At 54.1% G+C, this 21,702-nt stretch overlaps 6 protein-coding genes across 6 annotated transcripts; 2 read left to right on the plus strand and 4 right to left on the minus strand.

Annotated features, from left to right (window-relative positions):
* Positions 1-692: 692 nt before the first annotated feature.
* Positions 693-5,215, minus strand: IUM83_04363 (Serine/threonine-protein phosphatase; the record flags this gene model as incomplete). Its single annotated transcript, XM_067928440.1, has 3 exons — positions 693-705; positions 777-1,117; positions 4,778-5,215. 3 exons carry the CDS (start codon positions 5,213-5,215, stop codon positions 693-695), a joined length of 792 nt encoding a protein of 263 aa, XP_067792689.1.
* A 267-nt stretch (positions 5,216-5,482) lies between these two features.
* IUM83_04364 (Ubiquitin-activating enzyme (E1)) lies at positions 5,483-7,440 on the minus strand (the record flags this gene model as incomplete). Its single annotated transcript, XM_067928441.1, has 2 exons — positions 5,483-7,336; positions 7,414-7,440. 2 exons carry the CDS (start codon positions 7,438-7,440, stop codon positions 5,483-5,485), a joined length of 1,881 nt encoding a protein of 626 aa, XP_067792688.1.
* A 420-nt stretch (positions 7,441-7,860) lies between these two features.
* On the plus strand, positions 7,861-13,800 carry IUM83_04365 (Protein phosphatase 2A regulatory subunit A; the record flags this gene model as incomplete). Its single annotated transcript, XM_067928442.1, has 8 exons — positions 7,861-8,835; positions 8,910-10,589; positions 10,659-11,535; positions 12,249-12,308; positions 12,362-12,404; positions 12,471-12,553; positions 12,624-13,451; positions 13,526-13,800. 8 exons carry the CDS (start codon positions 7,861-7,863, stop codon positions 13,798-13,800), a joined length of 4,821 nt encoding a protein of 1,606 aa, XP_067792687.1.
* Positions 13,801-14,050: 250 nt separating this feature from the next.
* On the plus strand, positions 14,051-15,020 carry IUM83_04366 (PUA-like domain; the record flags this gene model as incomplete). The annotated part of the gene is made up of 5 exons (XM_067928443.1): positions 14,051-14,213; positions 14,286-14,368; positions 14,425-14,504; positions 14,579-14,638; positions 14,711-15,020. 5 exons carry the CDS (start codon positions 14,051-14,053, stop codon positions 15,018-15,020), a joined length of 696 nt encoding a protein of 231 aa, XP_067792686.1.
* Positions 15,021-15,808: 788 nt separating this feature from the next.
* On the minus strand, positions 15,809-17,884 carry IUM83_04367 (AUR protein kinase; the record flags this gene model as incomplete). Its single annotated transcript, XM_067928444.1, has 4 exons — positions 15,809-16,213; positions 16,279-16,566; positions 16,639-17,686; positions 17,763-17,884. 4 exons carry the CDS (start codon positions 17,882-17,884, stop codon positions 15,809-15,811), a joined length of 1,863 nt encoding a protein of 620 aa, XP_067792685.1.
* A 1,572-nt stretch (positions 17,885-19,456) lies between these two features.
* Positions 19,457-20,736, minus strand: IUM83_04368 (putative peroxisomal acyl-coenzyme A oxidase; the record flags this gene model as incomplete). Its single annotated transcript, XM_067928445.1, has 2 exons — positions 19,457-19,620; positions 19,686-20,736. 2 exons carry the CDS (start codon positions 20,734-20,736, stop codon positions 19,457-19,459), a joined length of 1,215 nt encoding a protein of 404 aa, XP_067792684.1.
* Positions 20,737-21,702: the final 966 nt, after the last annotated feature.

Here is a 21,702-nt window from a genome sequence, read left to right on the forward strand (position 1 = left end):
CAGCACTTCCTGCCCACATTCTCAAAAAGCTAGCACCACCATAACGGCGTTGCATGCGGTCCTCGCGAGATGCCACCCGATGCTCCCTATCTTGCAATGTGTCGAGGTAACAGAATCGTTCACCTGCGACTTTGCGTACGTTGGCTCGTGACTTCCAGTCCTTCAGCCGTTCTTCCTGGGCATGAGCATCCTCAAATCCTTGTATTAGAGTTTGGGTTCGCTCATATCTCGCAGCGCGACGTGATCGACGTGCATCCTCCTCGATTGATGTCGAAGGGTTCCCAGCTCTCATCATAAGGAACGAGTCATCGTTGTCCCCCTTCGCGGATGGCGGTGCACGATACAAAGGACTGTAGGCCTCACCGGTTGTTGTTAAGAACCGGTCTTGCGCAGATAGATATAGTCCAGTGTCGGAAGCAATCCCATTACCTCCAACACCAACACGGGTCCAGTCTGTGCGTTCACGTCGTCGATGATAAAATCGGTCAGGAGAAACTGGGGTCGATACTGCAACGGAGGACCCCCCAGTACCGCATGATGTTGCAGGACGGCGGTCTATCTCGAGTTGCAGTGATGACGACGAAGTTGGTAGTGCAGTCTTGCTTTCCCTCGCAATAGTAGCTAACTCCTCGCCAGGGATTTGGGATGGGGGTGCAGCTCCTCTGTTAGCGCTAATGATCGCGGCGGTTCGTTTACACAACTCCTCTGGAAGACAGGAGCCAGGAACCACTTCCTTGATGCGTACAGGTTGGTCCTCTTTCTGAAGCATAGCGCACCTCCGCTGAGCAAATAGCGGGTCGATGACATCACGAGGTGTTAGTTCCACCGTGCGCTTGGCGTGCAAGGCTGCGAGCTCCTTCTTCCGCGCATTATCTATCAGGTTGGTAGCCACCTCTCTCTCCCCAACAGCGAAGTAGTGCACAAACTCCCGCAGACTGATTTGCTCGTCACCGTTTCGATCCATCAACTGCAACATCTCTCGCATCTCGGTCGCAGGTATAGCATCTTCCATTTGCAAGAACCCACGCCCCAGCGCATGTTCCACCTCGCTATACGATAAAAAGCCGTCGTTATCTGAGTCCACATTTTTGAAGGCGTACGCAAGTAGTTGTTCGGGCTTTCCACCCCGCACGCCAATAGCTAATCCGTGCTTTCGACGAAGCTCATCAGTTACCTGTTTGCGTAATTGTTTCATACGTCTTCGGGAGCGCGGAGAGAGCTCTAATGGAGTACGATATTTGATAGCCAGTGACGAACTTGGATCTCGTGTCGGTCCAAACGGGTCCTTTACAGGACTATATGCACTATTGGCTAGCGCGGTTGGATCCGCAGTAGTAGTAGCACTTGGGCAAAACATTTGTACAAATTCGTGAAATGCCACAGTGTTGTCCCCGTTGACATCGGCAGTTCTGTAGAGTGCGCGAGTCTCGTCCGGTGTCAAGTCCACCTCAGCAGCCTCCACCATGTCATGGAAGCGTTGGGCCGAAATCATTCCGTTGCCATCGTTGTCAAAAGCTCGGAAGACAGCACGCATGGAACCGTATTTTTCCATAAACACTTCATACAACTTGGCACGATTGTGCGCCAGCACTACCTTTTCCTTGCTAACGCAAGCGCGAGTTCTGGAGGTATCACTTTGATTTGGTAACTGATTAGTAGCTGACCGTCCGGATGATATGTCGTCGTGGGTGTTGTTGCCGTTGTTTACGAGTTGCAGACCTGGTAATTCAGTTGCCTTGTTGGTGGAAGCTTGGTTCGGTCCATCACGGCGTTCATCCGTGCTCCTACTACTGTTGGTTGGACTTAGCGCACTCAGTCGCCGGATCTCAGTCCGTAGAACGAGAGGTGTCATCTTGTCTGAAGTGTTGGATTTGCAGTTTGGGGAAATTCGGCGTTGTGGAGACACAAGTGTAGCTTTCATCGCAGCGACGTTCGTTTCTCCGATGCGGTCAACAGCACTTGACTCCACGGATCCAGGACTGGGCAAACCATTAACCTCTGCAATGGAGTTGCATTTTGACAAATTCGTCGATCCAACCTGTAGACGTTTGCGCTGTCGTGCAGGAAACTCAGCGTGATACTTTCCGGGACTTACTGCACCCCCCATCGCAGCGACACCTGCAGACATCGCGGCCGTAATCTGTGGTGATTTGGAGCCATCAGGTTGACAGCGAAAGTTGTTGCGCTGCAAGGGTGCTGGCATGGCTTCTGCAACACGCCAAACCACTCCTCGGGCTTTTGGCACTTGAGTGCATAGACCACCTAAAAATACGGAACAAACTCCTAGAAACACACAGCTAAATTAGAAGGTCATTGCTCACCGACCTTCATCGATTGGTTCTCTCGTTTCTCGGCTGCGTCTTGTATCGACGAAAGTCGGTGCAATATTTTATTGCAATGGTCGGAACCCATGCCATTATTCGTAGCCTATCTGTTTTTGATAGCTTGCTCACTATTAAGTTGGCGTACTCACAGTCGTGGATTTGGTCGGCCTCTTTCGTTTCCGTTTCTGCGGTGTCTTCTGCTGGTCACTCGACGTTCGAATCACGACATTATGTTGTCGTTGCGCTAGCATTTTTGAAGCAGCCGTCAATTGTTTCGCTTGTCGTTGAGGGAACGATCGCTCTAGCTCCCTCGCAAGGTTCTGGTCGTACCTAACACGAACGCGGTGAGCACGCGTAGGGCCAACAGAGCAAGGACGTGTGCCGTCGGCGACACCTCGTGGTAATATGCGTCCTTCACTAACTGCAACCCATTCAACGGTGTCCTCAGACCACAGCGAAAAGCGCAATAGAACGAACTTGGCGAGTCTCTGCCTGTCTTCCGAGTAAACCTCCACGACCTCGCCATAGTTCCAGCAACCATTCCGGTCCAGAACATCAACCACATCGCCAATACCCAATCCAAGAGCAAACTCCACCGAAGCTGCCACGGCAAGGGAACAGTTATCAGCGATATCGTGCCGTACACTATACGCAATCAAGTCGTGTGGCACACTGTTTATCTGGGATGTTCGGGGTTGACGTGTAGGACCGAGGCCAGGAAGCACAGCAGTATCTGCGCTTGTATCTTCTGGAGGACACAATTGCAGAAAGACATCCTCAAGTTCTCGTGCAGCAGCAGCTTCACCTTCCAGTATCGGCGCACATTGAATACTGCACGCTGCCCTTTCATGAACGAGCTGGGCAGTCCGCCAATTATATATGGACAGCGGAATCAATTTACTTATTGAAGCAGCGATCGCTTGCGAGATCTCGTCCTCTTCCACACAAGTGCCAAATGACGGTAGTCCACCAGTAACCTCGCTGTTAGAAATGGTCGCACGAAGTAGATCGCGCGCGTTATCACCAGTACCTTCGTCATCTCCATCGCTAGGGTCAGCAAATTCATCAGTCCGCTGAAGTTGGAGTTCATACTGCTGTTGGTGATGCCGCTTCATTTCCTCTTTCCAACGAGCTGGTACTTGCGGACGATTCACGGATGCAGGATGAATCACAGAATAATCGGGTTCCTGGTTCTTGCGGAGCTTCCAGAGCCCAAGGGAGGCCGGGTGCAACTGGCGGGTAGGAAAGCTTGGCAAAACTTCTTCATCGAATACAACTTCCTGTTCAGTCGCGTCCGATGTGATCTCATCCACTTTCACGTTAGCGCTATGTTGTCGTCTCATAGGAGGTGTTGGCGGTGTGGATGGGGTCGAGTTCGGCAGACACGCCTTCACTCGATTCTCCAGGCGATTTCTAAAATCCTGGAATAGATCGTCGTCGTATCCATAAACTAGATCGCAATGTGACCCTAATAGTGAGCCTTCCGCATCAACAACGCCCTTCCGTTTCTTTTTCATCTTCACCACTTGAGTTTTGACATGACTTTCTCCTGCTGAATTATCGCGCTTCTGCTGCTCAAGAAAATCCGTTTCTTCCCATACATCACGGTAATTACGCCCGCGACGAACAGGGAACTCCACGTGGGCGGTCGAACCGTCTGAAGCATCCGCAATCATGGCCTCTAGTACTGCACGTTTACATTCCATACCCGGCTTGCCGCGCCATTCTGATGGGTTCGCGGCTATAAAGTCAGCATTTTCCTTGCGCCATCGAACTAAGTTGTCTAGGTCATTCTGCGCTAGGGGGTCAAAATACGGATCAACATCTTCCCACCGCCACGGCTCGCCTTCAGAAGTGGAAGGGTACAGATGCGATGCATCAGCATCAGGATACACAGGAGACGGAGGCGCATCCGAGTCGACAGCAACGCCGTTCTCAGCTGCATGCCCGTTGATAGCGATATTGAGCTTTTCCTCTAGCGCAGGTGACGCCGGTTCTGTCTTCTGTTCTTGCTTCGCATTGGCCACCGCCTTGTTTCGAGGAGTCGAATAACTCAATTTCTTCCTCCGCTTTCGCCTTCCTGTGCTGCGGTTCATCTCCTCCTGTGCCGTTGACTCCTCTGCTGTCACCGACGCCGGTGTTGTGGGTACTGTACCTGCTGCTGGGGCCGCAGCTGGTGTCGCTGGCGCAGCCGACGAAGCTGCTACAGTTTCAGTGGGCACTTCCTTAGTACCGGTAGTAGATGTCCTGCGAGGTGGTGACTCAAGATGCGGTGGGTCAACACTTCCATCACTTGAAAAGGGACAAAGCTCAATAGGCACTTCGTCATCTGGGAATACCATATCGACTCCAGAAATATGAACGGCAGGCGAAGGCACTCGAGCCGGTGCAGAGCTTGTCGGTTTTGCTTGCTCGCTCGTCGTCAAGCCCTCAACCGCAGTCTCCACACTCACCTCGTGCTTCTTCTCCTCCGCCCCATCGGCCCCTTCACTCTCTGGCTGCTTCTCGTCGCTCGATGCCTGCCCTTCATCTCCCCGTGCATCTGCACCCGTATCCTTCTCCGCCGATCCATTCGAGACAACTTCACCTGCGTCTTTCTGCTCCTCCACCGTCTCTTTCTCCACATCCACACGTCCGTTCTCCTCCACAACGGCTCCTTCCTCCTGCATCTTCCCTTCTGCATTACTTCGCTGCGTCTCCGAGCCAGCCGCAGCGCCGTTCGCCTGCACGTCTCGCTCCGCCTCGCCGCGGTGTGACCGCCGCCGCTTCTTGCCGGGGCTGGGGCCGTCCCAGGACTCCACAACGACGTACTCGTCGTCTGACCGATGAACCCGCTCCTCGACGGCGCTGGACGCGTCCTGCTGGCTCTGCGCGCTACTCATGCCTCCCATCCACAGCTGCGGAGGAAGCCCTTGGTCTCTGGCGCGCCGTACGCCGCTCGTTCTCGCGGGCGGGGCCGCCAGCGCTCTCTCCGAGGGCGCGACCGCTTCCTGCCGGTTGCGCGGTCTCTTTTCGTCTTGATCGCTCGGCTTGATCGCTGAGCCGCGAATGGCACTTCATATAGTCACTTCGTTTACGTTCGCCGAACACAAGATTACTTAAGCGTTACTTTCCGTCGTTAAACGACGTCACTTCAAGCAACGGCTAATGTGTAGAATCTAGAGCAGCTCCACCACGTCCGACTTGGCCTTTTTGGCAGTCGCACCTTCAGTTGCTTCCTCTTGCCTCTCGCGCTTGTGGGCGGGGGCGTTCACCGGCTCCACCACTTCAAAGTCGTCGTCGTCGTCGTCGTCCTGGTCTTGGGCCGAGGCGGCGGCCAACTTGAGCGCCGCTTGCTTGACCTCCTCCTCTTTCAGGTCTGCAGCCAACTCGGCGATGTCGCCGCCCAGCGCGAAGAGCTCCGTGGCCTCCTCGCCGAAGTCCTTCTCGTCGCGGTGCAGCACGCGGATGTTGCAGCGGAAGTCCTGCGAGAAGTCCTCGACGGACACCGTGGTATCGTGGTGGATGCCCTTGCCAGGGAGATCCGCGAGCTTCTTCTCCAGGTTCACGGCCAGACTCGTCTCCGCGTCCTCGCCTTCCTCGTAGATCGTGTTGGCCCCGATCGAGATGGTGGGCTCGTTCACACCCAGCTTCTTCTTCAGCACTTGCTCAACCAAGTCACGCAGCAGCATGCGGTTAGTGTCGACAGCCAACTCCACTGTGTGCTTGGAGCACACGTAGCACTGTGGGTTCGGCTTTCCGAGCGTGCTCGGCTGAAGCAGCTCGCCACGAGCATTCCACGAACGGTTGCAGTGCGTGTACTTGCATGCCTCGCCCACGGGCTTGGCAGCCTGGAGGATGCGGAACGCTTCCAGCACCTGGAATCCCGCCACGATGGCGTTCGTCGTGGCGATGGCAGGGATAATGTTACCAGCAATGCCCTTGCAGCTGTACAAGGACTCCATCGAAATTGAGAACACAGAAGCTCGCAGATTAGCAGCCGCAGTCACGAACTCCATAGCAGTGGCGTCGTCCTTGTCAAATTCGTAGCTGCCCAGGTTGGCACGCTCCTGCTCGCTGCTCAGGGTCCGGACGATGCACGAGACGAAGCGCGTCACACACTCCGAAACGCTCCACACATCGCGGTCGCTCCACACCTTTCCGTTGTCTGCCTGCTTCTTGGCAGCCGCGTCGTTGATGTTGATAGCTTGCACAATATCCGCGCCGACAATCTCCTCCAGTACCAGCGGGCTGGGGCGCTTGGCAGCTGCCTTGTACGTCTTCATCTCCAGTCGTTTCTTGATCTCAAGATCGAACAGTCCGCGGAAGACGCCGCACGCGTACTGCTGCAGCTTGCTCACGTCGTCGAACTTCATATCTGCCGGACGGGTGACGAGGTCCATGAAGGCCGACTTGTCCTCGTTGGCGGGGTCCTCCCACAGCATCGAGTCCTCCGTCTTGCCGAACAGCAGCTTGTAGCACTCTTTGGCCCAGACAATGCAGTGCACCATCTTCTCCGGCGTGCTGCGGATGGTGCAGATCGGGTACTGCTTCTGGGTGACCTTGGGCGTGCACTCGTAGCACTCGGTCTCGCCCTTCTTGATGACGCTGACCTGGCCCAGGTAGCCCGTGGTGCCGCTCTCAATGAGCGGCGTGTTGGTGGCCAGACACAGGCGGTTCACGTGCTTGCGGGCGTCCACGTTGTCCAGCGCGTTGAGCACGAGCGCGAACTGCTGGAAGTAGTCGATGCCGAACTGGCTGCTCTTGATGTTGCCGTGGTGCGCCGTGATGCGCGCCTTGGGGTTGAACCCCATGGCGATCTCGCGCGCCACGAGCGCCTTGGACTGGCCCACGTGCTGCGAGCGGAACAGGAACTGGCGGTTCAGGTTGGACACGTCGATGGTGTCCAGGTCGATGAGGTGGATGTCCTCGAAGCCGCTGAGCACCAGGTTCTTGAGCAGTTCGCAGCCGATGCCGCCTGCGCCCACCACGAGGATCTTGGCGCTCTGCACCTTGTCGCGCAGGCTCTCGCCCTGTCGGCATGCGCACAACGAGCACAGCGGTCAGTAAACCAGTAAAGCACCACACAACACCAGCGCAGCACACGCACCAAGACCGTGGCCAAGCTTCCCGCCATTCTCGCTTTCGCTGCAGTCTTTTCGATGCGGCCAAAATGCGCGGATCTTGCGTTTTTGATGTACGGAACACCTAATTTACGTGCGCCACGCCAGTTATCCCCGAAGGCAGGAATTCCTCCCTTCATCGAAGAAAAAGGCCAGCATCGGGGCTCGCCGCTCGGCTACAGCAGCTCGCCGCCCCCTCCAGCCACAGGAGCACGCGTACAGGCTCCGTACACCTCTGGAGCAGCGCTTCTCCCTGCTCTTCCTTGCTTCCCCCCTTGCTCTCTCTCCTCCCTCTCTCCTCTCTGCCAAGCGCGCTCTTCCGCCCCAACAACCGGTAAAAGAGCGGCTCGCGTTATCCCGGGATCGGACGAGAAACGGCAGACACTCTCGAGAGACGCCCGCCCCTCCCTCCCTCCCTCGCACTCGAGCGCAGCATGGAGGCCCAGCAGGACGCGCTGGTGAACGCGATCCGCGCCATCATCGCGCCCCGCGACGTGGCCCGCGAGCGCATCCTGGCGCTGCTGCAGCAGGCGGGCAACGACCCGAACAAGGCCGTGGACCTGTACTTCCAGTCGGAGGCCAACGCCAACGGCGCCGCAGAGCTCAAGGCCAACGACGTGGAGGGCTCCGACGACGAGGACGGCGACGGCATGGCGTGGGCCGAGACGCCCGCGCTGCCCCGCAAGCCGCTGGCCGTCGACGACGCCGAGTGGACCCCCAAGGCCGAGGAGCTCAGCGGACTGCTGGGCGGAGACGTCAAGCGCGACGTCATCCTGGGCCTGCTGCGCCGCACCGGCAACAACCTGCAGAAGGCCGTGGAGGTGTACTTCTCGGAGAACGGCGCGGACGCCGAGTTCGACGAAGGAAGCGACGACGAGGACGAGGCGGCGACGGCCGCCAAGACGCCGCTGCCCCCGACGCCCAAGAGCAGTGCCCGTGAGAACGGGACGGAGCTGCCGCCTCCCCCGATGTCACCGGCAGGCTCGTCCAGGACTGTTTCGCCGCCGTCGGGAGCAGTGAAAACTCCTCAGACGCCGGCGCATTCGTCCGCTGCACTGCCGCAGACTCCGTCGGCGCTGACGGCGATCGAGTCGCACCAGTTGACGCCCCTGGTGTCGCCTGCTGCGAAAGATACGTCGGCCACCGGAGAGACGGAACCTGCTCCTGCTGAGAAGGCGCACACGGAAGAGGAGTTGAACGGCCCGGGCACGTACGAAGTGGTTATGTCGAGCAGCAATTTTCGCTGGCAGATTGGAAATGTATTTGGACGCGCTGTTGTGCAGCATGTGCAGCCTGGTGGACCGGCAGCGCTTGCTGGCATCCAGAAGGCGGATGTATTGCTGTCATTCCGTGAAACGGTGCTGAACGAGGAGAACTGCGCAGCTGTGGTCCAGCAATTGTCGAAGGAGGTAAGCTTCCCAGAGCTGATTATTTTACTGGCTTCGCCCTGCCTGGATGTGTGCTAACCACCTATCCTTTGCAGCGTGTACTAGTTCCTTCGGCGCTTCGGTTCCGCCGTGCAGCAGAATTGTACACCTCTCAGCAGTCTACACCGAAGCCCAACGGCGTGCCTTCTTCTGTGCCGACTACGTCACCGCCGCAAGACGGCGATGGTGATGTTGTAATGAGTTCGGTGGATGGCGAAGCAGCAGCAAAGACCCCCGTCGAACCGAAGTATGGTCTTCAAGTGTTGTGTCAGGCTATGGAATCCATGCAAGATGCCGTGGCAGGGCCTTCAGCAGTGGAATTTAAGGTGCTAGTGGATCTGCTCCTGAATTCAGAGTTCAGTTTGGATCGCGCTGTGAACACCTTTTTGACCGAGGACCGAATTGTTAGCGACTTTCGTGGTATTGTTGGCTTTGATTGGGATCCTGAACAACCCATATCGACTGTTATGGGAGCGAACAAGCCGTACGCCGCTTCTATTCCTGCGGGACCCCTTGGGCTTACTGTCGAAAATATCTTAGAGCGAACAATTGTTGTGGATATCAAATCTGGTGGTGCCGCTGAGCGAGCAAATGTAAAGCGCTCAAGCTGGCTCGTTGGTTTGAATGGCGAGCGAGTCACGCACCTGACTCACAAAGAAACGCTGCGTCTGATTGAGACGGCTTCTAGACCGCTTCAGCTCCAGTTGGTCATTGTACCCCCTGATGATTACAAGGCTCTTCGTAGGCAGCTGTCGATGAACATTCGTCAACAGAAAACAGAGCGACCAATTCCTGAGCAGGATCGAATGTCCTTCCGGGTGTTCCAAATGAAGATCCACCAGGGAGTACTGTCGTTCCCGAAACTTGTGACCAAGGCTCTCTTCCAGTACCTCAGCACAGAGGAGTATCATCCTCCGACAATGGACGCCCAGTACCCGAATCCGTTAGAGAGATTATTACCTGCGAATGAGGCGTGGGATGCTGCATTGTTGGATGATATTGAGACGATGGAAGAGGAACGCGCTGGTGAAATGTGTGCCGAGCGCCGTTTCTTGCTCAACCTTTTTGCATCCATCCACGACTACGACGATAAGGGTGAGAGCACTGTCATTCGCACTATTCAATTTCTCGGTTGGCTTGCAGTGCGCACGGCACGGATGCAGCAGTTTGTGGACGCGAAGGAACCAAAGTCAAGTAGTGATGGCCGAACTATCCGACGCTATCGTTACGAACTGTTGCTGGCGGTGGTGCTCCATGTACTTGAGAGCTTGTCGATTATTGAAAATCATGCTACGTGGGATGTCATGGTAAACGCGCTTAAGATGTTAATCTTGTCCTTGACTGATGAAGATGTGGACAAGTTGCTGGTGCCGATGTTCGCGCGACTCAGCGTCAGCTCGAGTCCAACGGCTAGAATTGTGCCTGTAGCACTTCTATCGATGGTTTATCCGCATGTACGTGGAGATGTACGCGTTCAGCTTCGAGGGATGCTAGATCGGATGTGCAACGACGATAACCCACTGGTGCGTCGTGCTGTAACTTCTGTCATCGGTGATTTAGCAGCAGCGGGCGGTTCTCCCGTCGCAAGTTGGACTGTTCAATTGCTGGAGAAATCAACGGCAGATAGTCATGACATAGTTCGTATTTTCGCCGTGAAAGGCTGCATCACGCTGGCCACTACCTTGCGACGCCTACTGCTTGAAGACCAAAACAAGTCAAAGGAGGAGGCTGACCAGGTGCTGCGCCTGTTGTATTGCCAGATGGTGCCGATGGTGAACACTTACACGTCAGACTCATCCTGGCAGGTTCGGCTGGAAACTGCCCGTACTCTTCCTGCATTTTGCCGGGCGTTTGGGGCGGATTACACGGATGTCTTTGTCGATCATTTTGTGTCAATGGTCGGTGACCCTACCGTAGAGGTGCGTCGCGCATGCGCCGAAGGCTCTTTCCTTCTGGGCGAGGCACTTCGAGATATCGCCCTGCAGCAGACTGGTTCGTCAGAAGAATCGAACTCGAGTATTGCCAATAGTGACGCGTCTGAGCTTGTGGTCGCTGCACAAATCAAGTTTGTTCGCAGCGTACTACCGGCGACGTACGCATTGTCAACGGACGTTTCGGTGGCTGTGAGACTGTCATTGGCGCAATCTGTCGGTCGCTCGCTGCAGTTTATCGGTAGCAATTATTACGATGAACTAGTCCCGATATTTACGCAGTTTCTGGACGAGAGTCAAGATCCTACTGTGCGCGCGTCGCTCTTGGAAGAGATGGCCCGCTACTGTGACAGTTCGTCAGATACTGTGACCGCCATGATTTTCCCGGCCATTCAGGCGTTGCGTACCTCGGTACAATGGCGAGTTCGTGTTAAATTTGTTCACTGCGTGGCTGCGTGGGCTGAGCGTGATGATGGTGCACCACTTCCCGGGGACTTCGCTGATGCGTGCTTGGAACTGTTGGGTGACGCAGTTCACGAAGTCCGCGCAGTGGTGTGTGAGAAACTTCCTTCTCTTGGGAAGTCGTTAGGTAGTGAGTGGGTTGCGGAAAAGTGTGTGCCTCGTGTTTCAGTGTGCCTCCAGTCCACGTTCCACGGAAGGCTCACGGGTTTGCTGGCAGTGGAGCTTCTTGCTCCTGAACTGCAGCAGATGGAAAAGTTAAGGGACGTGATCGAGACGGTGGTGGAGCAGTGTACGTCCACGACAGCAAACCTGCGTTTCCGTGCGCTGCGTACCCTTGGCTTGATTTTGCCACGGCTGAACGATCCTAGTACCACCGAAAGGATCCTAGAGATCGTCCGTCCTCTTGCCCATGCTGAGACGGAAGCCGATCCCGATGTACGCGAAGCTGCAGAAACAACGCAGGCGCTGTTGGAGGCCGTGCTGAACTAGTTGAATTAATCAACGACGGCTTGAAGTATATATTAGCCCCAACCCGTTCTTCATTTTTGACGGCACCTCTTTTTTTAGATGATAGTTCTTATGCTTTGACTTGCTTCCAGGAACTCATTTCCTCTTTTGGGGCGAAGGAAAGGATGAGAGGAACACCTGAAGTTCGACCGCTTGGCAACAACTGGCTTACGCGCACTAGTTTTCGCTCGCGCTCTGAAAGCAAAGTTTCAGCGTCCCAAGATCATTCACAACAATCTGTGGATGACGGAAATCCTGCAAGCGTGCAGGGGGTGCAGCTTACCACAGTAAAACCTCTCCTCTTGAAGGATGCAGTCGTTGCGTGGCTCTCGGCAAACTCGCTTGTGCTGATCTACTTTTCGATTTCGTTGGCACTCCTGGTACTTCTGGTGTACTTAAGTTTCTTCGCTGCGGCAATGGACGACGGAAGCGAGCCAGATTTTCTGAGCTGCCGCTCATGGGGCTTCGGAACGTCGTGTGGTTTGTGGGGGGTAGACTGTCGCCCATTCGAATCCGACTGGAGTGCTTTCCGATGCCCTACACGCTGCACTTTAGGTAAGGTAGCCATTATCACTTTTTTCAAGCTTTGACTAACAGGTAGTTTGAAGATCAATCGTCATCACTTGCCGTTTACGGTTCTAGCCCCTACAGGTACCGTTTCCTCTGCATCAGCAATTCTACACGTGCAAATGCTTAAATGCTCATTCTGCAATGCAGAGCCGATTCAAGAATCTGTCGAGCAGCTATCCACGCTGGAGTTATTGGACCTAACGGCGGCTGCGCATTTTACCGATTCGCTGGTAAGTGCATCGTATTCCTTTTGCTTTTACATACTTCGTACAAATGTTCTTCTCTTCGTGGTTTTTTCAGGAGCTGCAAATGCATTTTACTCATCCTCAGAAAACGGAGTGACGACAAACGAGTTCCTATCATGGTTTCCCAAAACAATCGAATTTAAAGAAGGATCCAGCAGCTATTGCAGTGATCTTACATGGTGGATCCTCAGTGTGGGGTTTGTTGCCACGACAGGCTTTGGTTTGATTCCCCGCGCACGTCCTGCCGTTATGTTCTACTCCCTGGTAGCGTGGGGCTTCTTCTACGTTCGCCTGGTTGGACAGCCTTCGAGCCAAGACTATGCTGGCATTTCGATAGATTCCTTCGGCGAGGTCATGATTCTGTTGGCAGCGAGCAGTGTTGCATATCGGATGGCCGCATCCAAAACTTTTCGGGGGTGGAAATCGCTATCACTGAAGCGGCGAATTTTGATGTGGCCGATTTGCTACGTAACTCCATACCATGTTATGATCAACATGAACCTCATCGGATATGTTCCATGGCTTAATATCGATCTGGGCGGTTTCGAGGAAGTGAACGCTAACGCCGGTACCTACGTTGTCTTCTCAATAGTAGGTATTGGGGCGGCGCTGTTGGCCTTCACACTTTTCCGGAATTTGTATCGCGGAGGCACATGGAAGAAATGCGGAGTTATGTACGCGGCAATGATCACAGCGGTGCTCGTGTCGTGGGCGCTATTTCCTTCTACGTCTTTCCATTTACACCACACCATGCTGGGTGCATTTATTATCCCGGTTACAACTTCCTCCATTCCAGCAGCGGCATTTTCGCAGGCGATAGCGCTAGGGTGCTTCGTACAAGGTTACGCACGGTGGGGCTGGTCTTCCTATCTCGACACGATACGTACGTTGATTTGCATACTAAGTATGATCATTGAGGTTTCGCAAATATTAACGTGTGTACGCTGTTTGTGGTAGCCACATACATGACAATTGCTGTTCCGCGCAACGCCCCGAACACGACCAATGTAACCTCATCTGGTGCGGTAGTTGTGTGGGAACCATTAGAATCGGTTGAAGCGTACTCGCTTCGACTCAACCGCGTTGAGGTCTATCGTGGTTTGGATACCTCAGCAGTCATTTCAAACCTGGAACCAAACATCACGTATTTCGTGGGTGTTGCCGGGGTGGTCAGCTGGGGTACCAATGGCGGGGTTGGTTCTCTGTCAAACTTCACGACGCTCGAAAATTAGGAAATGGTGGTGAAAAAGATCTTGATGTTCGCTAATATCCACTATATCGTAAATCTCCTTTTCCTAGTCAATTTTAGAGCCAAGAGGCGATTGCTCGCACCACATGTCGGTAACTCGAGTTCATCCACGTCCGGTGTGGTGGACGCAGTAGATTCGTGCAATCACGACGGCAATCCCCAGTCTGCAGGAATCTATCGAACAGTGGACTTTTTTCAACGCATATTTTAGGGGTCATTTGCCTGTTTTTCTGATGGAGACCAAGTGCGCTCTTCAGCTGTGTATCGCGCAGCTGCACAGCTCGGCAGTGGCGTACGACGCACAGACTCGCAGCTACCGGGTGGGCCATGCAAGTTTCGATCGTGTTCAAGTGGTGGGGGTGCTGGTGAAGCGGAGCGACGCGCACCTGAAGCTCGGTCAGTAGGGAATAATAATAAACTACATTTGGATTTGGAGTACCTAAATTTATGGTCTGGTGGATATTGCAGATGATGGCACGGGATTGCTGGATGTGAAGCTTGTACCAAGTACAAGTGGAACAGGCAATCAGGAACTGCAACTCGGAGCATTGGTACGGTGGCTGTTTGCTGAGTGGTGGAAAGGTTGTGATAATTCATTCGATGATAGGTGGAGTGTGTGGGGGGCATCGAGGAGCCGTGGCCGCCTTCGGAAATGTCACGTAGCCGACGCTGGATGAATGCAGCGCAGTGAGTAGCCGCGATGATGAAAGGTCTGGAAAGAGTTAGTTTGTTTTAGCTGACTGGTTGATTATTTCATACAGTGTTCACGAAGTGCACGATCGCAACACGGAGACGCTGAGGATGCTCGAGGTTATGCACTTGTACGTGTCGGTGCTTTGGTCTGAGTGTTATCAGCTCTGTGGAGCTTACTCTGCTGTTCATTTTGCTGTAAGGTACAAAAATGACTACGCGGTTCATCATTCCTCTCCACCCGCTGCACTAAAGCTGCTTGCGTTCCCATCGATTGGCAATGGAGTGGACAACTCCGAGCAGAGCACTGCTAATGGTCAGCAGCACGCAAACGGTCAACAGACTAACCAACTCGGCACTGCGACGACTCTTATCGAGAAACCATGGGAGCAGTGCCATACCGGTGCTCTTCATCAGGACTCTGGTATACCTCCAGCAGACTATCAGTTCGCACTTCCGGAGAAAGATCAAGAGTTGATCAAACAGGGTGCGAAGTCGCTTGAGATTCGGTAGGTGGCTGGTACTTTTTCGTGTGACGTTTAATCAGTGCTAATCCATATCGCTCCCACGGTAACGCGCAGATTAAACGTCCCCCCTTACTCTATCATTCGTGTGAATGACCGGATTACGATTAATGGGAAAACGCTAACTACCGTCATAGCGGTTCGCAAATACTCGAGTCTGCAATCAGTCCTGGAAGCTGAAAACATGAACGCGCTACTGCCTCCAAGGTCCTTCGAAGGGGTTGGCACTTTTAACGCAGCTGCGGCGGCTGAGCGGCACTATCGCCACTTCTTAGGTGTCGAAGAGGAGGAACAGCACGGTCTCGTCGTCTTTCAACTAGCTGTGCCCATGTCAACTTCATCTGCACCCAAGTCACAGGAAGAATGGAGCGGTAAGTTGGCGTGTAATGGACTCGGTTTATCTTGTGTTGGCATCGAACTTCATCTAACTTCTTGGTGGCTGCGTTCATATCAGAATTGATTCTTCGACAATTGCAAGCAAAAAGTGACTCCGGGTGCTCGGTAGCTGATCTGCGTTTTGCGTTTCCCACTTTGCCCGTCGACCAGATTATGGAAATCCTAGCAAATGTGAGTTGTTGGGATATCAAATCACTGAAAAAAAACATTCTGACGACAGTGTGTATGTTCGTTCCGCAGCTGCAATTCGATGCTTTGGTCGTTCATATGAACGATAAGTATCGTTTGGTTTGACCGACTGGTTGGAGCCAACGCGGATAGCTAAAGGGTAGCTAGAACACGCTGTTAGTTACCAATCGGCTTTATTAATGCTTCTTCGGATCATGAATCATCACTTTTGATCCACGGGTGTTTGGCTGCATCTGCCAAGTACATTCGATCTTCAGGCTTCCGTTTGAGTAGCCCAGCAATGAAGCTCTTGGCTGTTTCAGAAACTAGCGGGCTTGGCGGAAACTGGTAGTCTACGAGCTCAATTTTCTTGTACATCTCCATTTGATTCTCAGAGTAGAACGGTGTTGAACCAACTAACAGTTCATACGTGAGGACGCCAAGACTCCACGAGTCGGTCCGATAGTCATAAGGTTCTCCCATCACCATCTCCGGGCTGAGATAATCGGGGGTTCCACAAAACGTTTTACGGAGGTTGTAGGGCTTAGGTGCGTGTACTGACCACCCGAAATCGGCGAGTTTGATGGTTCTGTTGTACCCGAGTAGAAGATTTTCAGGCTGTATCGCACAAAATATCGTCAGTGCTTGATTGCTAAGATACAAGCTGGAGTGATTAAGCTTACCTTGATGTCGCGATGGATGACGTTGCAGCTGTGGCAGTATTTCAGTGCCTCAACCACTTGGGCCACGTAGTGTGAGGCCACAGCGTCAGCAAAGTATTTTTCTTTGGCTAGCTCTTTATAGAGCTCCCCATAAGGGGCATACTCAAGCACCAGATACACGCACGAGTCGTCGTAGAAGTAGCCGTGCATGCGCAGAACATTTGGGTGGCGAAGGCGCACTTGGATTTCGACCTCACGCTTCAAGTTGTTGACACCTCCATCACGCGTCAACGGGGACTTGAACAAAACCTGTACACCATTTGTGTCAGTAAATACAATCATTTGCACCTACAGCAGAAAACATGAGCTTGATACGCATACCTTGAGAGCAACAGTAACGTTCGAGCATTTCTCCTTTGCCAGATATACATTTCCGAACTTGCCCTGACCCAAGTTCTTCGTCACCATGAAATCGTCCATTTCCCATTTAGGGTTTCCTTCCAGCCTCTCGCTGAGAGACTGAATAGGCTTGGAGTCATCAAGTGACGTGCGGCCGGAAATGCTCTTTCTAGATGATATTCTTTCGATACTGGTTCTCGTTGGTTTCTGTGCAGGATCCAGCGGGACTCGATCCGGGAAAACCAGCTTCCTTTCAGTCTGCGAGATCTCCAGTTTGGAATCTTCAGTCTTCTGAGGAGGTATGGGTTCCACTCGCAGGGTAACAGGGTCCTGCGTCTCCTCCTTCACGCGCAGCACGGAGCTCGCCAACGTTTTTGACTCCGGGCTTACATCGCTACTTCTTCCTGACTCCGACTGCGGCACGCGAAGCGCTGATCCTATACTTCCCAGCGATATTGTCTCTCTTGACGAGGCACTCCCCTCCTCTTTCACGCTGATCCCCAGCAATTCACGCGCAGCATTGTGCGGCGTCACTGCCTGCTCGGATGCAGCTACGTCTTCATCGCTCGTCCTCTGTCGAATCGGCAGCACACTCACACGTCTGGGTCCTGTTGCAATGTCCGGTGTGGCGCCCTCCGAGTCTCCATCCATCCCGCCGTCATCACTCTCGTGCTGCAGCAGCCGAGTGGGCGTCACAACCCGCTGAGCTCCACCAGCCAGCGACGGAACGTTCGATCCCGGAGAGATGTAGCTGCGTCGGCGCTTTCTGCGCTGTTTAGCCGACAAAACGTCGCTGCTGTTGCCGTCCTCCGACGCGGCGCCTGTGCCGCTGTTTGTCTTGGCCGCAGGGGTCCTGAGTGTGTCATAGATCTGCTGCTTCTGCGTCTCCTCCGACGTCTCCAGCTCTCGGATGGGCACGAGACCCGCGGGTTCGGCGGATACGCGACGTGGAGCTGCAGGTGTTGAAGGTGGTGGCATTTCGCGCTGCGTAGGGGCCACACGCGTGCGCGCTGGAGCTTCTCGAGTGATTCTAGGGCGCCACACAAGCAGACTTTCACGTGAGTATTGTCGCACGAAGAAGAGCTGGTTCCAGGCGCTTGTTGTACCTGTGGGCGAACACCCGGCGCGCGGACCGAGCAGGCTTGGTGGCGTGCTGCGCCTGCTGCTGCTTCTGGCGGCGCTTCTCCTCGCGCCATCGCTCCAGCGCGAGCCGCCGGCTGTCCGCCATTTCCGCGATGGACTTGTTTTAGCGGGAAGTTCAAATTCAGCAAAAACGCGGGAAAGTTCAAATTTTGTCGAACACGTTTCTAAACGTTAGAAATTTTGTTTGGGAAAGGTGAATTTCTATTTTCTCCTACTTTGATTTTCTAACGTGATTATTGTGTGGATTGTTTGACTTGTTTGAGAGGCGAGCTTATAACGTTGTGTCCAGCATTAAAGTAGGTAGCAATAACACCACGCCGACATGGACGAATGCCAGCATGTCATCGCATTTTTTGGTGAAGATGGGATTCTCGCGAAAACTATGTGCATATCGTATCAACACCCTATGTTTTGTCAAAGACAAATTGTCTTCAAGGCTTGAACCCTGGCGTTCATGTACACTTCTAAGCTAACATGTTCCAGGGTTATCAATTCCACGACAAGATCGTGATGGTGGTCGTCGGAGCTCTTGTAACATCAGCCATATTGCTGAGCGTGTTTGATAATACTTAGTAGATCGGGAGACACGAGGCATACAGCAACACTTGACAAGGCCGCCATTCATTATGCACCACAGCTACCCTGATAGAAGCTTGACTCACTACAATCTCGTGCTGTTAATCAAAGACGCGCCTTGCCGCCAGACTCGCGCGCAATTTCATCGCGTATCGGACGCAATAACTCGTGCAAAGCCACCTTGTCCGACGAGTGGTTCAGCGGGTCGTGCTGCGCAGACTCGTACAGAGCCTCGTACACGTTCCCGTCGTAGCGACCCAGCGTCGAGTTCAGCGCGTGGTCCGAGAAGTTGAAGCCGTCCACCAGCGTCACGGCATGCGGACGGATGAGCGCGAGCAGATCTTCGATGTTGGCTCGGATGATCGGCATCTCGTTGGGAAAGACACATCCGCTCTCCATGAACTCTCCGGCGGTGGCTTCCAGCTGCGTGAGCACGAAAAGGCTACACAGAAGCTGAAGCACTGGCAGAATCTCCGTGCTGGACAGACGCTCCTTCGTTAGCGTCGACGGGGAGCGAACAGCTTCCACAAAGTTGTTCACCAAGACGAGATACGTATAAGCGTTCGACAACTTGTAGCAGTGCATCGAGTTGTTCTGGATACCGGCGGCGATGGATGGCTCCGATGCAACCTTGGCCACAAGACCGCGAAGCGAATACAGGAAGCGTTGCTGGAAAACATCGATGTACGTTTCAAGGTCGAGCCATTGATCCTTGCTACGAGGTTGTGCACGCGACGGCTTTCCGATGTTTGCAATAAACTGCATTGCCGCAGGAAGGTGACCGCCAGATTGGAATTGGCCGTGCACTTTCAACAGCGCGCGCGCGGTCTAATCGTACGAGGTGGGTGTCATGTGTCAGCGGATTTTGCTGGAAAAAATAACACAAGCTAATCATGTACTCACTCACCTGCTGACAAAGGACGAAGTTTTCGCCTTCAGCGGTCACCATTTGAAGGACATCGCCGAGAAGAACCGGCAGGCCACTAGATAGCAGGTAGCCGTGTCCACCGCATGCCTAAGCCATAGCAACAAAGAAAGTCAGAAGAATCTTTGCCCCTAAGCATGAATCCGCGTAAACGCCTCACGAAAAGCGTACCCTGCGGCACGTCTCGATGCCGTTGCATGCCATTTCCGACGTGAGCACCTTGAGGCCACAGCTCATGGCATGCCCCACAAGAAGCATGCTCAAGTCACCGTGCTTGATCTGATCGGCAAGCTGTAGCGAGAATGCATCCACTTGGTTCCCTACAATTACATATACCACGCGTTGTCAGCAAACGCAACCACATCGCCAACTAAATGTCACTTACCAGTCAGAGTGATGGCATACGCTGCAGCAAGCAACGGGAACAAACGGTACTGCTGCGTCTGGTAGTCCAACACGCTCAGCTCCTCCTTGGAATCAGGGTTGTTAGCGTCGTACCCTTGCTGGCGAACAGCCGAGTAGCGAATAGTGATCGTGGACGCCTTCGCCAATGCAAGACCGCTTGAACGAATGTACGTCATGCGCGTCTGTAGCATGGTGAAGTACAGCACTTCTTGAGGAACGCCCGAGTTCTTCACGTAGCTTCCGTCGCGGGTGACAGTAGCAACGCGCATGCCCATTTGTTCACGAGGAATCCGCACGCGGTTGAACGTGCAGTATCCGTTGTCCACGTTGTTGAAGCCGATCTTCGGACCAATGTCGCCCAACGTCACCCCGGGCATCGCGTCGTGCGTATCCAAGTCACGAAGCTGCACCATGAAGTTGTGCACGCCGTAGTCCTTGCCCCCAAGCAACAGTCTCGCATACACCACTCCGAAGTTGGCCGTGCGAGCCAATGCACCCGGCCACCACTTCATCGACGTCAGAGTGGGCGAGTGGATCTCGAACTCGTCGGTGGCGGGGATGTACGTGGCGGTGGTCTCGAGTCCTCGCACGTTGGATCCGTGGCCGAGCTCCGTCTGGGCGTAGCATCCGATCATGCGCCACTGCTTGGCCATCTTCATCCATCGAGCTTGTTGCTCGTCCGTGAAGAGCAGTCCCAGGTTCTTGAAGAACATCCCCGTGTGCAGTGCCGTCGACGAAGGACAACTTGTGAAACCTTGGAGAACCACGTGCAGCAACGCCGTATCTTCTTCACTGAGCTTGTTGCGGTGAGCGATAATCTCCGCGCGCCCAGCCATCTGCGTGGCACGCTTGTACTGCTCGCCGCGAGTCAGGTAGTTCATCTTCTCATGGTTGAAAATGGGGTCTTGAACCAGCAACTGCTCCAGCCACTCGAGCTTCTCCACGTTGCTCTTGCTTTGGTGCAGCACGTAAGCCAGCTCCCTCGACTGCACGCGACTCTTGCGGCGTTCAGCATCCAGAGACGACGTCATTTTCAGGTCGATGCAAATCACTGCGCGAATTCAGGAATGATCTTTGAGGCTGGGCTGAGCTGGTCTGGTGGTGGCTGGGTCTGTTTACTCGACACGCACGTGATAGTTGAAGTTTGTCATGCGACTCGGACGAGATTTTGGCCGTGTTGAAGGTAATCGGTCAGGAGAATCATGTGCACGTCAATGCATCGGGCTTTCAGCTCTGGCGTTGACCGTAGTTACGACGAAAACAACAGCATTCTCAGATTGACTTCTGGTTTAGGAAGCGCGAAATGCTTCATTCATCAACAACGCAACGTGTCGTACAAGATCTGGCGGCCTCGTTTCGTGGGAACCAACAGTCTTCGCTACCCCCTACAGCCGCGACTGCGATAGCTCTTCGCGGATCGGACGCAATAACTCGTGCAAAGCCACCTTGTCCGACGAGTGGTTCAGCGGGTCGTGCTGCGCAGACTCGTACAGAGCCTCGTACACGTTCCCGTCGTAGCGACCCAGCGTCGAGTTCAGCGTGTGGTCCGAGAAGTTGAAGCCGTCCACCAGTGTCACGGCATGCGGACGGATGAGCGCGAGCAGGTCTTCGATGTTGGCTCGGATGATCGGCATCTCGTTGGGGAAGACACATCCGCTCTCCATGAACTCTCCAGCGGTGGCTTCCAGCTGCGTTAGAGCGAACAAATGACAAAGCAGGCGTACAACGTTCAGAACTGCAGGCGAGGACAAGAACTCAGAAGACAGCGTCGACGGGACTTGAACAGCCTCGGCGAAGGTCTTGACGAGCACCAAACTGGCATAGGAGTTCGTCAGTTTTAGGGTGTCCATCGAATTGTTCTGCAGGCCAGCAGTGACGGAGGCCTCCGCCGAAATTTTCTTCACGTAGGAGCGAAGCTGGTAGAGGAAACGATGCTCAAAAGCAGCCACGTAACTCTGGGGCTCAAGCCACTGCTGCTTTGTGCGAGGCGCCGCATT

Source organism: Phytophthora cinnamomi (genome assembly GCF_018691715.1).
Source record: "Phytophthora cinnamomi strain GKB4 chromosome Unknown Contig33, whole genome shotgun sequence".
Taxonomy (NCBI): domain Eukaryota; phylum Oomycota; class Peronosporomycetes; order Peronosporales; family Peronosporaceae; genus Phytophthora; species Phytophthora cinnamomi.